General features: G+C 25.4%; 1 protein-coding gene across 1 annotated transcript; it reads right to left on the reverse strand.

Annotated features, from left to right (window-relative positions):
* Nucleotides 1–496: 496 nt before the first annotated feature.
* Nucleotides 497–10,571, reverse strand: LOC132920998 (uncharacterized). The gene is given in 6 exon segments (XM_060983785.1): nt 497–1,508; nt 4,656–4,772; nt 6,293–6,726; nt 7,501–7,636; nt 10,363–10,495; nt 10,497–10,571. Coding segments are annotated over 6 exon segments (1,257 nt in total). The 3' UTR covers nt 497–1,146.
* Between the last annotated feature and the right edge of the window lie 4,940 nt (nt 10,572–15,511).

Genomic DNA, 15,511 nt, shown 5'->3' on the forward strand with positions numbered 1-15,511 from the left:
TTGTCAGTTTTTTCTTTTTCAAAATATTTTCTATGTCAATTAGGTGTAATTTTCGATATATAAGTGGATGTAATTGTATAAATTTCTTATAGCATTATTATTTCATAATTTCTTAGATATACACCATATTAGCTGTCCCCGTGCACTTTTTTACCCTTAAAAATTCCATACAAAATCCCGTAGCCCTTAAAACTTCATCAATGTTTTACAACGTATTTTATCATTAATTGATATTGTGGACAATGTAATCTCCCGACCCACCGCGTCGCATCACCCGCCCGTACTATTACTTGGTTTTCGCTACTTCATTATTATGTATATAGAGATACACTCTTATGTTGTACCAAGTGACATTTTGGTTTAAATCTACTTTAACATTCGGTTTCAGATTTTTTAAAAGTAATTTATTAATTTGTTGTGTTTGTAAGTAGTAGGGAAAAATTTAACTTATGAAATTGAGTCGAAATGTTCAGGGTTTCAAAATGTACGACGGAGATAAAATAAAATAGGTATTTATTCAATAATATTTGATACATAAAATAGTAAATATTTTAAACAATAATATGACCATCTATATTTAATGGTATGACGCTTGCATGGTTAAAATGGTTAAGTACAAGTGGTTTTACGTATCACATATAGGTATAACTCTATTGCTGATTAAATAACGGGTTAAAAATTTCATGAATTTCATGAATTTCGTGACAAACATATTAATATATATTATTTTAATCGTGATTTATTAGTCGTTGAGTTGTAAGTGGCTAATGCGTGTATACATAAATTATGTGTAATAAATACATTTGTAAAATATCAAAAGTATAAAAAAAAAAGTTAACAAATCATGGTGTGAATGGTAAAAGCTAATGATAATTATAATTAAGATTAAAACAATATGCGACCAATAGGTTATATAATAATTAATAACAAGAGGCAACAATAATCATCACCACCACAACAACAACAACAACGGCACTCGTGACTAGTCAATTAATATTATGAATTAGTGAGTTTTAAATAATCGGTGCACATGTTGCTAGCAGTGTTGTGTTATTATTTAAGACGTGGTGACAATAATATAATAGTATCGTCGTACAGCGTCGTTAACTAAATCCACAGTACAATATCGTAATCCACCCTATTGGGTCACGCGCATTTGTACGAACCGTACGTGTTGAAACACGTCAAACCGCGCTCGGAGCAAACGTTCGGCGACTGCTGCAGTTCCGGGTCCGAACACTCGTCCACGTCCACGCACGTTTTCCACCCGTCATCCAACTGCAATCCGTCCGGACACACGCAGAACGCAGATCCCACGGTGTTGATGCACTGGTGCGAACACCCGGCAGTGCCGTCCCGACACTCGTCCACATCGTCGCAAGTGTGCCGGTCGTCGGCCAGCCTGGTGCCCGGAATGCCGTGACACGAACACTTGTATCCTCCCCAGGTGTTCGTGCACGTTCCTTGGCACGGCCCGTGCCCGTTGCGCAATAAGCACTCGTCGATGTCTGCAACACGCGCGTCAGGCACAACACATAAGTTACCTATTTATTATAGTTATTTACAGGCGTTTGGCAAATACTATTGAGTATTGGTACGCGTTGGAGGGCGCGCGAGGTGTATGCGGCGATCGCAACGAATAGGAAACCGGTCCGATAGATTAATATTTATTTATTTAATGGGTTGTTTTTACATAGTATGCGATTTGTGGTAGTTCAGAATCTAAAGCAGTTGTATGATTAACAATAATGCTACAAGATAATAGTTTACAAGTTTAATATTTAAGGTCGAATAACAACACTAATGTTATAGTTTATTATTTTACGGGTGACATAATAATTATGATAATTGGATTATAAAAGATTTATATACCTATGAATATATTATGAAACAGAATAACTGCAGTAACATCTAACAATACTACTCAATATAAATTAATAAATTAAAATTAAAAATCTTTAAGCACACAAGCACATTTGTAGAAGCATCACGAATATTCGACGCACTTAAAAAAACGTAAAATTAGTTTTACACGGATAAATCATTAAAAACTGACGTGAGACATATTACAAAAAATAAAAATAAAAAAATATCGAATATTTTGCATTTTTTTGCGCGCAAATCGTTCTGGCAATATACCTGACAATGCATGTGAAATTCCGAATTCCAAAAACGAATCATTCACCCAAAAAACGTATGTACAAAGTTTAAAAAAAAAAAATGGTTTTTCGTGGCCTTTCGTATTAAATTTTTTTGGTTTTTATAATTTTACCGATTTATAGAGAAATTTCTACGGTTTCTTTAGTAATTAAAATACTATTATGTTATTATACACGTTAGTATGCTGCAACACATTACCTTCGATCTTTCGAACTAAAAATGACTTTCAATATTTATACCTAATTCTGTCCAGTTATGGGGTAGTTGCTTGGGAATTCCCATTAAGTGGTCTTGTGAACCGGGTTGTTGAAAAGGTTTAAATTAAGTTTTCTAAGTTATATTTCACAAGTTTTAGAAATATATGTCTCTTCTATCACTAACACAATCGTAAACGGTATGTCGATATAGCAACGAAGGCATGCAGCCATGCAGGATAGTATACATGGGTTTATTTAATGTTTGAAATAATATTAAATAATATCTATAGTACCTATCAACAAATGTATTATAATTTGTCTTAAATGTAGGTTATTACACCTAAGCAAATTGAGTTAACATGATATGTTCACAATTTAAAGTTGGCTGTTGTTGGTCTCTAATTTGCATTTCAAACCCGTCGAATATAGTCTGTAGTACTATAGTACTGTATACAATATAAGCACAAGCTATAATATTGACTTTATTAAACTATGTGCATTGAATTTTTCAACGATTATACTACGATTTTTCAAATTTCCAATTTGAAGTTTTCAGATTTATCGTATTTTTTTTTACTCGATAATTTAAATTAAAACATTGGCTGGATGTATTCAATTTTGGTTTTAGAGCCACAGTTAAAAGGTTAAAAGCTTGAAATATCAGTTTATTCGATTATGGTATTGAAACACCTATTGCTATTTAAAATAAATGTAAGTTTTTTTGCGCATGAGCACACATAAATAATTACAAATTTGAAAATCATCGAAAACTGTTTATTTCTGTATTCCCCATCTCCTCCCGGAAACTCTATATTAATCCGAGGTCACGAGATTGAAATATTTCAGTTATTAAAAGAAATATAAATATTATTTCATATAATTTTTGTTATTACCATGGTTTTCATTCGTACGAGGATAAATTAATGAATTAATTAGTTCAGAGTATTAATATCGATCATAGATCGGACCCAAAAAAGAAAGGGAAAATCGGGGTTCATATATTATTTTTTATTATTAAAAAACATACATTTGATCCAAACGAATGGGTTTATATTATTAAAAAAACGGAATTTTGTTCTTGCAGGTTGCGTGTCGAGCTATGAGTGCAAAAGTGGTCAACCACAGTGTGATGTTATAATGTGCCCATACTTAGTAATATATAATAATAATACTATATAGGTTAAGTTTAACATTGGTAACATCTATATTTCTATAGTTATTTTACAAAGAACGTTTGAAAGTGTGATCGGTATTATGAACGCGTTTTCAAGTGAGTCTTTGTCGTTGAGACAACGTCTAGAGATCGCGTATAAGTGCGTTGAAATCGATATTTATGTATATATAAATAGATAGATAAAGTGCACGCGTGGGACGACCATAATTTATTCGTAATATATGATACATTATATATAAATATAGATATTCCTAGTTAGGTACATAATATTATGTTATATGGTATGCACTATGTACCGCACGAGATAGCTATTATGATAAGTGTCAGTTGAATTTTAAGTCTGATAAAATTTTGTATTGATTAAAGTGCTCGAAGGTATTGTGTCAATTGATTTATTTCGTTTACGTAGATCTTCTTACACAATTGTTATTAATACCTATGTTGTTGTTTTAAATGTATAAACACAAATTTAATTAAAATGTTCATTTTAAAATAGTTTCTAAATCTAAAATAACTTCGGAAATAATATTATTTCAACGTGATATTAACATATTGATCAACAACAATATATTATAGTTTAAAATAATATGCAGAAAGTCACTGTGTTTATTTTGTAATAAACGACCACCTATTTAATAGCTACTATATAATATGTCATATTCATAATATTATACATAATATATACTCTTTTACTTATCTCTCTCGGCTTTACTTTAAAACTAAGCCATATTATAATGAACATTTAATTCAACTTTTAAAATATTAACATCATAAATATATTATGATCCCATCAATATAATAATTTTAGATAGGTAAACCAAAAAATATTTAAAATTGTAATAATATGTGGCTCTTAATACACTAATTAAAAAAAAAAAAAAAATGTTTTTTGGTAGGTACGTTACGATATGAAACGTCCTGGTCCTGTGTATCTATGTATCTACAATCTACATATTCAGTACATATTATTATTATTATTTTTGTGGCTATGTACATAGTGATTCCATATATTATTTTAGATTACCTATATAATTATTGCTTAATCAAAACATTTAAATATACACGAACCTATATGAAATATATTTACGCAGTACCCACATATTATTATATAGTTTATTGTTTACCTTCACATTTGGTGTCAGCTACCATAAAGCCAGGCGGACAATGACACCTGTACGATCCCGGAGTGTTGATGCAAAGTCCTTCACAACCTCCGTTATTTGTCAAGCATTCGTTAACATCTACACGAAACATTAAGACAATAAAGGTTAGACAGTATTATTACTACACACCCGGTCGACTACACACCATCGGAGCATAATGGTGTTGTTTATTTAAAAAATCCCGCGAAATTAAATCAAATACACGTTTAATAAGTTATCTATGCGTAAACGAGTAAGGCGCAAAACAATGCCTTGGGGAGGGGTTCTGAATATGAAGTTTCATCAGAACGCGTGTGTTAAAAAAATGTTATTTAAAATACAGTTACAACAAGAACTTGAAGATGTTAATTAAAGTGTTTGATGAAGACCTTGGTCGTGTTTGAGGCCTATATAGTAGATCATGGTTAAACTGGTACTAAAAATGATCGATACGTATTACGTAGTCTGGTAGTCGCATGCATTTTATGTTCTTGCTACATTTTGGTCGATATTAGTAATTACATAGAACGTGGTTTATTTCATTTATTGAATATAAATTAAAATTTTTATCGTTAATCTTATCTTTAATAGTTAATAGTTGTTATTTATAATTTTATTTTACCCATTATCTATTACTAAATTGTACATAATATTATATTATTATGAAATATCTCGACCCTGAAATCGTTAAGATTGTTAGATCGGTATTTCGTTTTAACAATTATTGCAATACGGACATGTCGTTTCAAAAAATAAGTTATGATCACACATACTACATACATATAAAATTTTTTGCTTTGGTTAGGTCTAAAAATAGACTTATAGCACTTAGTCAATATAGTTCATTTATTATGTTGGAAAACAATTTATTGTAATATAACGATTTTTAATTATTAATAAAATGTATTTAATATTTGAACGAAAAGATGTACGTATAAAGGTCGCATTTAACTGTTTATCGTGTAACACGAGGTAATACCACAATTGTCATACCTCAAATCTAGCACTCCATCACGTACATTATCAAATATCTTATTGTTATTGCATACTCGTTTATTATTTTAATATGATTGTCGTGACTCCGTTTTGTTTATCGGTTGTATTAAATTTTAATTTATATTATAATAACTCGGGTAGTAATGGTATTGCTGATTATATAGTTTGTAATGACAATTATAATATGATCGATATTCATAAACGGGTCAAAAATTATTAAAATCTAGGTCGAATTGTTTCTTTTTTAGACATTATAGTTACATGCTATCAGACATATAAAATGCTATACTAATAAGTAATAATATTATTATTATTTTCATTTATTTTAAATTTATATAAAATATTTTATATTTTGTAACTTTGAATTATATTCGATGGGCGAAATAAAAATTAAATTCATTAATCGTTACAAAGTAGCATTTAAAAATAATATTGTTTAACCAAATTTAATTAATGTGTCAGAAAATAATTTAAATACTTATTTACTAAATGATTATGTATTGAAACAATTACACGAATTAAAAAAATAACTGTAGTACATTATACGTCTTAATGCTGTATACTGATTATATAGATTATGTATTGTTTTATATGATATCATTTACTAATGAATTCAAACGTACCATAAGTATAATTTCTGGATGTATATTTTACCAAGGTTGGAACTAAAGAAGAATTTCTTAAAATTATATCAATCGGTGATGCCTCGTAAAGTATTTCGGGTATCGATTCTTTTTTTATAATTTCGTTGTCTTCGGTATTGACCGAAAAAAGATCACTGCTTTTGACTGTAACGTTAAATTTTTTACCAGGTTTTGACTTCTTTTTTTTCTTTTCATTTTTTCTGTTCTTTTTTTTATGTTTTTTTTCCTTTCGAATCTTCTTTTCTGATTTTTTTGGCTGTTCTGATTTTAATCCCCTACCATTCAGCCAATCGTCATAGTTTTTCCACGGCCACCAAACATTGTTCTCAACTCTTTCGGTTTCCAAATTTGTATCAATTCCTTTTGAATGAACTTTTATCCCTTCTTTAGATACAACTTTTGGATTATCCCAACTACGAAAATACAATATTTTAATTATGTTCACACATCACGTGAAGACAAATGTGATAAAATTATAATATGGAAAACTTATAGCTAAAATAAATATTATTGCATTTGTTCTTTATATTTATGCATTAATTACGTATTATTATTTATTAGTAAGGTTTGGATTTAAAGGCAACATAATGAATTAATCCCTTGAAACGCGAAAAAAAGGCAACAGGAAAAAGCAGTTATTGACAAACAATTTTAAATTTCACCATTAGGGAACACGTTTTGATCTAAATAGGGAGTCACTTCATTAAACGCTAAATTAACTTTATCAAAGCATCTATAACAGCAATAATAAAGCATATTTATTAAAGGTTATTTTAAACATAACATTGATAATGAAAGATGGTCTTGGTAACCTTTATCAATTTGTCCCGTAAAAATGTAAGTATATACAACTTACAACTATTATGATAAATTAATAATTAAACAAAAAAAAACAAAAACAACAAAAAAGGGAATAAACAATATAATATAGGTAAAAACGTCAAAAAAAGAAAAAATAATTTTTATCTTAGAAATTAAATGAAGCACGTTGTTATTTAATAATTATTTTTCTATCATTATCAAAAATAAAAGTAATTTGCCTTCAAATCCGAACCTTATTTATTAGTAATTTATTTTAGTTTTATACCTACTAAAAACTAAAAACTAAAAAGGCTATTAAAAAAAAACTTATTAAAAATATTCACACATTGACTAAACTAAACACAATTATATTATACATAGCTTACTCGAATAGTGTTCTTGACCGGTCTGCAATTTTTTCTTCATGTTGCGTGTGATTTTGTAAATTATAGTCTAAGCCATATTGTTGGCCACTCAGTTGTCTTGTTTGAAAATATGTAGTATCGTTGGTGACCGATGATACTAAAACAACAAAACGTGCATTAAGTCCATTTTGAGGATCGTTTTAAATTATTACGCGCATGGTCTATTTGAAGATAATACAACAACTAATCATAGCAACAAGACAGCTGTAATATTACTATTCCGTTTGAAGGATGACGTGAACATTATTTTTCCTTTATTTAAATAAAATAAAAATAATAAACTACAAAAAAAAATGAGGCTCTATTGTCAGGTTACGGTAGTAACGCTCATTTGTCATCAGTTCTTTTGTTTAATGGTTCTCGAGATTCAACGCCCATCGACTTTCAAGGCGGATAAAATAACACCTGGGCACCTAGCTATTTATTTAAAAATAAATAAATCTAATATACTACTGAAACAATAGGGAAAATGCTAATCATATTTTTACCTACATAATTGAAGATAATAAAAAATAAATAAATATGAAATTCTAAATGTCCCACACTAATGTGGGAACTTCAAAAACCAGATTTTTAATAAAATTTTGTAATCCTACGCCAAGAACGGGACACATTGGATACTGAAATTAGAGGTAGAGGGAAGAACTTTAAAAGCGATTGTCGGATTATGGTAATCAGCGTCGTCAATTTGTTCGGTTTTAGCGCCTGCACAGTCATAAACTTATCTAATTTATTAACCGGTTTACATATTTAGGACATTATATCCAAATAGATCCAAGTAATGTCTTTTTCGTCTTTGTCGCTTGTTCAATGATATTGGTATTAAATATGTTTATACATGCACACACGTTGATACAAACACTTATATGCACGTGCATATTGCATATATATGTGTTTATTAAGAGCCATAAGAATGTAATTGATTTATAAAATATCCACAAGACCACAACAATTCAATATTTTGAAACTATTTAGTTGACTTATGATTAGTTGAAGCATATGTTTAGTAATTTTGTATACTGCAGGAATTACAATAATAATAGAATTACAACATATTTATAGTAACTGATAAATAAATATTTTAAAACTACTTGAATAAATTCTGGTTAAATGTTAATTTATGCGTTATTTTATAAATATTAAATTTGTAAAATAGAATATTATCATTTCAGGTAGTATTTTAGAAATTAAATTTATATTATTACAAATTATGGTTAATAATAACAATTTATATTATTACCTATTATTTGTATTAATAGTCATAATATAACAGATGTACATATAAATAATGAGCCACTTTTAAAACAATGATTTAGTAATGATCTTAAATAAACCTATTAAGAACAATGTTAAAAAACATCATCTAACACCTGTAGTAAGAATAAAATAGGTAGTTATCAATTTTAAATTTGTTTTTATTTTTTTATACATAATTTTACTCAAAAATGTAATTATTTATTTTTAAATTAAAGACTTTTGGTTTGTTAGTTTTATATTATACTCAATACTCGGCGATTAATTATGACTGAAGTTGTACATTTTTTAAGTCTTATTAGTTATTACTTATTATAATAACATTCAAATATTGAATTAAATTAAGTGTCATATACTGTAAATGTATTGATAGGAACGTCAGTATAAATCACAATATTGAGCCAATATTTTATTGCAGTATTTTTGAAATAATATATAATGACGTGTAAGTTTTGGTAAAGGGATATGATTATTCATATTATATTGAATTTAACATTAATTAACAGAATTTTATTTATTAATTTGCAGAATAAATAATAAATTGGTATCATTAATATATTTTGAAATTTAAAAACAATTGATAGAAACATATTTTTTTTGTTTTGAAATTTTTAATAAATAAATAATATTGATTGTAAATCCAAGAATCTGTTATTATAGACGTGTAAGATATAATGTATATAAATATATATAATAACATTAATAACTATATATAATATATATATTTTACAATAAAACATTTCTCCAATAAAGAAAATATAATTTTTATTATAAAATCATTTATATTTCATGCATAATTATGTGTAAGAAAATACCTATTTTGTAAATGATGTATTAATTATATAGTTTTTCTACAGGCTTACTGGTTTATTTACACAAAATTATTTTGTAAAATTCCTCAAACTTGTTAAGTTTGAATACTTATTGAAATATTTTAAAGATATATTCTTCTTGACATTTTTGAACACAAAATTATAATCAAATGTCTCTGGCATGGCATATTAATAATTATAATAATAGTAATAATAGTAATTGTCTATTTACACAATATACATCCTATTAGGTAAATTGATATTTTTTTAATAGGATTATTTTAAATACCTACTAAATGCATTGTTATTTATAACCTAATACAGTTTTATAAACATAACAAACAATTATTCAAAAAGTGAATGTTTTAATACTGCTGCGTGATATTATTTGAACAAATAATAATATCTTTATCACGAATCGTTTATTAGTCCCTAAGTAAAAGAACACTTGTTTAATTGAAACAAAATAGTCTAGTGACGTTTATACAATATGTTTTATGTTTAGTAGGACTATGCACGAGTGATGAGATTAATAGAACGATAAAATATAATATATTCGTTTCACTATTAAAAAAATTATAGTAGATATCGAATTAATAAAATATAAGTAAATCAATAAGCTCCTATAATAAAACGAAACGATTTATTTTACTATCTAAATTTTTAATCTTTACATAGATATAATAATATATTAGTGTGAATTAACTACCTATTAAATTGTTAATACATTTTTATTTTGTTATTGATTATTGCTTACCGTAAACATTTGTAGTAACTGTATAAATAATTAATATTTGGACGATATTATATCTATGTATAAAACACATATTAATTTGGACGATTAATATTTTATTTTGGTATAAGAGCAGATCTTCTGAAGTTCTTAAAAAAACTTTCTGTGTCCAAGGGTGGAGGTATACTGATGCAACCGGAAGGAGTGCCATATGAGAATCTCATCTGAATCATTCGTTTAGTTATAATATAATGTCCCCTCTAATATGCACCTCGTTTCACGTTCGGATTTTACGACTATTTTAGATTTATATTTGTTTGTTTTTGATTTTTGTTTTATTATTTTTGATACGACATTCAATCTTCATGAGTATTGTTTTCAATTTGAATAATTTTATAGTGTAGGTATTAGGTACCTATATAATAAAAAAATAGAAGATTTATTATTATTTTTATTGTTGAAACGTTAAAAACTAACGTTTTAATTTATCTACTGATCAACTAAAATTATTTTAACGAAGTACAAAATATTTCTTTCATTTACATTTTAATTTAATTTAAGTACGCGTATTATAAGAAGTATACATAAAACATACACAAGATTAAGTCTATGTATGATTTTTTTTCTTGAGAACTGCAAATTATTCTAATTGGATACTTGGTACATTTCTTTCTTTTACAAGTATTTATTATGTATTTATATATTTAAATGTATATATATAATCCATTAATTTTATACAGTTAAATATTAGTAACAACTAATAAGCAAATTGTTATTTCTTATTGCACAATAGAAAATGTAAATTTAATAAAATTAAAGATTAAATTAAAAACACATTTTTAAAAAATGACCTACATGATATAATTTATAATAAAAATAAATCATTTTTCATTAATTCATAAATTGATGAAAATTATAAGACATTAAGTAATTACTAAATTGAATAAACAAATGACTAATCATGATTTAATATAAATATTTTATCTATAGTCAAATAAATTTAACATTATGTAGATAATTAAATAATGTTATGTATACAAAGAATTTTAAGAAATATACAATGAGTATACGGCATACAGGTAGCTATCTAATTTTTATAATAATTTTTGTATTTATTGTTTAGGCCATTTCAAACAATAAGTTTTAATTGGATATTATGAATAGTAAATGGATATTTATATTTTAATAAAATGTAAACACATATACATCTATCATAGCTAATAAAAATGTTTTTTAGTATGTATTGATAAATAATAATAAATAAATTTACAAATACTGCATAAAATATTACAAATTTGTTATAATTAATAAGGGTATTCAATATTTTTCTTTAAAATTGTTGAAACTATTACTTCTACTAATTAGTAATTATAATGTTCATATAAAATTATTAGTTTAAAATAATAATTTTATATAAATTATTGTAACAAAAATTATTTTTAACACATTTCTGTCAGTTACAGCTATATCAATAATTTTAATTTTTATAGAACAGATCTTTTAACCCACTGTATAATCAATCATTCATTTTAAAATCGGATACTTCCAATGAAATTAAATAAAAATAAAGATGTTACGTGATCATTACGTTTACTATTGGGCAATGGGCACAGTCACAGACAATTTTAACACTAAAATATAATATAATATTTAAGGAATGTATGAATTAAGTATGATAATAATTTAGTAACCAATTTAAACTACAAAAAATGTGCCAATAATAGATAGTTATTTTAACAGTTAAAAACATAAATGATACACTATATTATAATGAAATTAACTTGATAATTAAATATTATAAATAACCTAACCTGCAATAGAATTAATCGAATAAAATTAATAAAAAATAATTATAATAATAACAATTAACAATACATACACTGCGTAATAAAAGCTTAAAATGAATTTATATTTTATATCCCCTTAGTGTCAATTAAAATAATTCATAGGTTAGGTTAGGTAATTTATTAATAATTCATAAATATATATGAATATTTTAACACCAAGAAACTTAATTATTCTTCGAAAATATGTTTAGATATTTTAGCTATAGGTAAGTAGGTATTTATATTCTACCTTAAAAATGAACAAAATGAACTTTAATTAGAATTGGTTAATTTGACAAGGTTGAAATTCAGTTCTAAAATTTTGCTTAATACGAAGTATGGAATGAAAAATATTATCTTTTTTCTTGCTAAATCTAATGACTAATTAAGTTAATTATTATATTATTTTAATTTTAAGTGATTTAAATCACTCAGATTTAAAATAATTATAACCTTGAAAATAGCAATTCTTTATATTAATATCATCCTTCTTTCAAAACAAACTGTACATCAGCTTAAAACCCTCAAGTATTAGCTGTTATGTAAAAAGTTAGGGTTTTTTTTTAAAAATAAATAATAATGTTTTAGTAGTTATTAAATTGGTGCAGTTAAAATATATAATATTAAAATAAGTTTTGAAGTATTTATTATTAGTTATTGGATTATTTTAATTATTACTTTGTTTTCTAAAAGAATTCCTTCCTTATATTTCTTATTTCTTATATCCCAAACTGTATAAGCTATACTGTACTAATTGTTCTACAGAAACAAATGGTTGAAATATTTAGGTTCCCACGACTGGTGTACTTGTTATGTATTGGCCATTCCTTTAACTTTTGACACATTTACTAATAATCCTTAGAAAATATACCAATAAAAAAATAATAGTACAATTTCACTTTAAACCGTATCATTTAACATATCATGAAATGTACTTTATGACATGGATGAAAGACCGTCTCTGCTCAGAATTGTTTTTCGTATACAAAATAATATATCATTAAATTAAAATTTAACATATATTACAGCAGTGAACTACTTGGCACATACTGTACACCAAAGCGGTACTCACTTGCTCAGCTTTTTAATAATTTTAAATATCTCCTATATAAATATCTCTTATACAAAATATCTATTTAATAATAATAATAATAATATATTATATCACAGTCGTCATTAGACAATATTTTTAAAATATTAGACATTTTCAAATACTAAATTAGTAACTGTGATCACTAGGCGGCGAATCGTCGTATGCAGGCATACGGTTCCTTATTGTTAAATTACCATGTTCAACGGTGCACTGGTAGCTAATCATGTTTCCATATGGAAATTTATAACATTTAAAAAAAAAGAATTGTCGTTACAAGAGGTATAGTATGAATAATGTACCTATTTAAAAAATAATATATATTACATATAATTACATAATATAATATTATAATTCATAATTAATTTACTTATTTGTAAGTTAAAATGGAACAGTATCTGCCAGGCGAAAACAATTTGAAAAGAAAAAAAATATAATGATCACGATGAACGATTACTAACAGTATAGTTAATCAGTATGGCAATAAAAACGCCTTAAATTATTTAAGACCAATTGTATACAATCTAAAATTTTAAACTATTGGATATTTTTTATATAATAATTATGAAAACAGGTTAGTTGCAACCTAAACGATTATATTTATTGATTTTATAACTAAATTATTTCCTACTTATGAGATTTTTAATATAATTTTTCCGGATAAATATTTTACTGGAGATATTTCGACTAGAGATCTTTTAACCTAGAACCATTTTTTATTGAAAATTATACCGAATATAGTAATTTTCTGAAATTAAATTAAATCATAATATAATAAAGCAAAATACATCATTGTTGCATCAAATAATAATTGCATTATATAATACGATAGCCGATATTAATAAAAAAGATAATTAATTATATAATACCAATTAATCATAATGATTGTTAATTTAAAAATTACAATCAAATGAGCTTGATTTGTTATGATGTTCAAAATACGTCCATTGTATCATTTTCAATTAAATATTACCGATTTATATATTTATATTAAATATGATGTATTATAATGATTCATACATGTAAACAGTAACATTTTGATAAACTAGTTTTTGTTTCAATCCACTAATCTTTAAGGTTTTAAGTTAAGATGACAATGACCTATGCTGACTACTGTATGATTAAAAATGTTTAAAAAATTAAACAAATGACTGACATAATACGTACTATTTAATATTTACTATTATTATTTCATTAATAGACATTATGTTTTGATATGTTTTCTTTAGATATTTGCATAAAAGATATAGTAATGATAACTATTGGTATCCTGGATTGTATTATATTCAGTATATTTTTCTTCATATAAATATTGTAAAATATATTTATGTAGTTATAATATTTATTATATTAAAACAATAATAATAATAGTTGCAATGTAGAAAATAATTATTTTGTTATATGTATCAAGTTTTATTGAGATTTTCATTAATACATTTAGGTAACTTAAAATATTTAGTATATATTTAGTATTTAGTAGTTTTTTTAAACTATTTCAATTACTTTATTAGGTAAATATTTTTAAACGATTTGCAAAAACGATTATAAATTTTTTATTAATCAGATACTATATTTTAAATTGTTTATACTTGTGATAATTATACAATTATTTATTTATTGCGTTAGTAATTATTATAAGCACACCAAAAAAATAATTTTGCTAAATAATAAAAATATACAAAATTAAGTTTGGCAATTTTTTAATGCTGAATGTTCAAAAATTCAATAATGGTCTTCTATTTTCTAAAATGTATAAACTTTTATTTTAATAAATTCGTAATATTATCATGTAATTTTAATAACAACTTATAAAACCATTTTACAATTTTAAAAAGCGTTGAAAATCATTCTATTATAATACATTTTACACCAAGTCACATTTAATTGATTCAAAATCAAAACATGTATTTACAAATTTTAATTTTAAACGCAATTTATTTTATAATGAATTAATTTACATATTTGTTAATGATATAAGAAACAAGTCTAGAATTATTATGATGATGAATAGCTTTTAAAATTTGGATGGTTTATCATTATTTATAAGTTGATTATCGTTTCGTTTAGTTCTTAACGGGTAATACCTACCTTGAAATTCCACCAATAATTCATACGAGTTGCATCATAGGTACCTAATTCACTGTGAAAGTAGTTCTTAATTTTTCGCAACAACATAAACATTATATACATATCTATAAATTTAAAAATATGCACACACTTATCATGTTTTTTCGAATTAACTTGAATAATTAACATA

This window comes from Rhopalosiphum padi, chromosome 2 (assembly GCF_020882245.1).
Source record: "Rhopalosiphum padi isolate XX-2018 chromosome 2, ASM2088224v1, whole genome shotgun sequence".
NCBI classification, from domain to species: domain Eukaryota; kingdom Metazoa; phylum Arthropoda; class Insecta; order Hemiptera; family Aphididae; genus Rhopalosiphum; species Rhopalosiphum padi.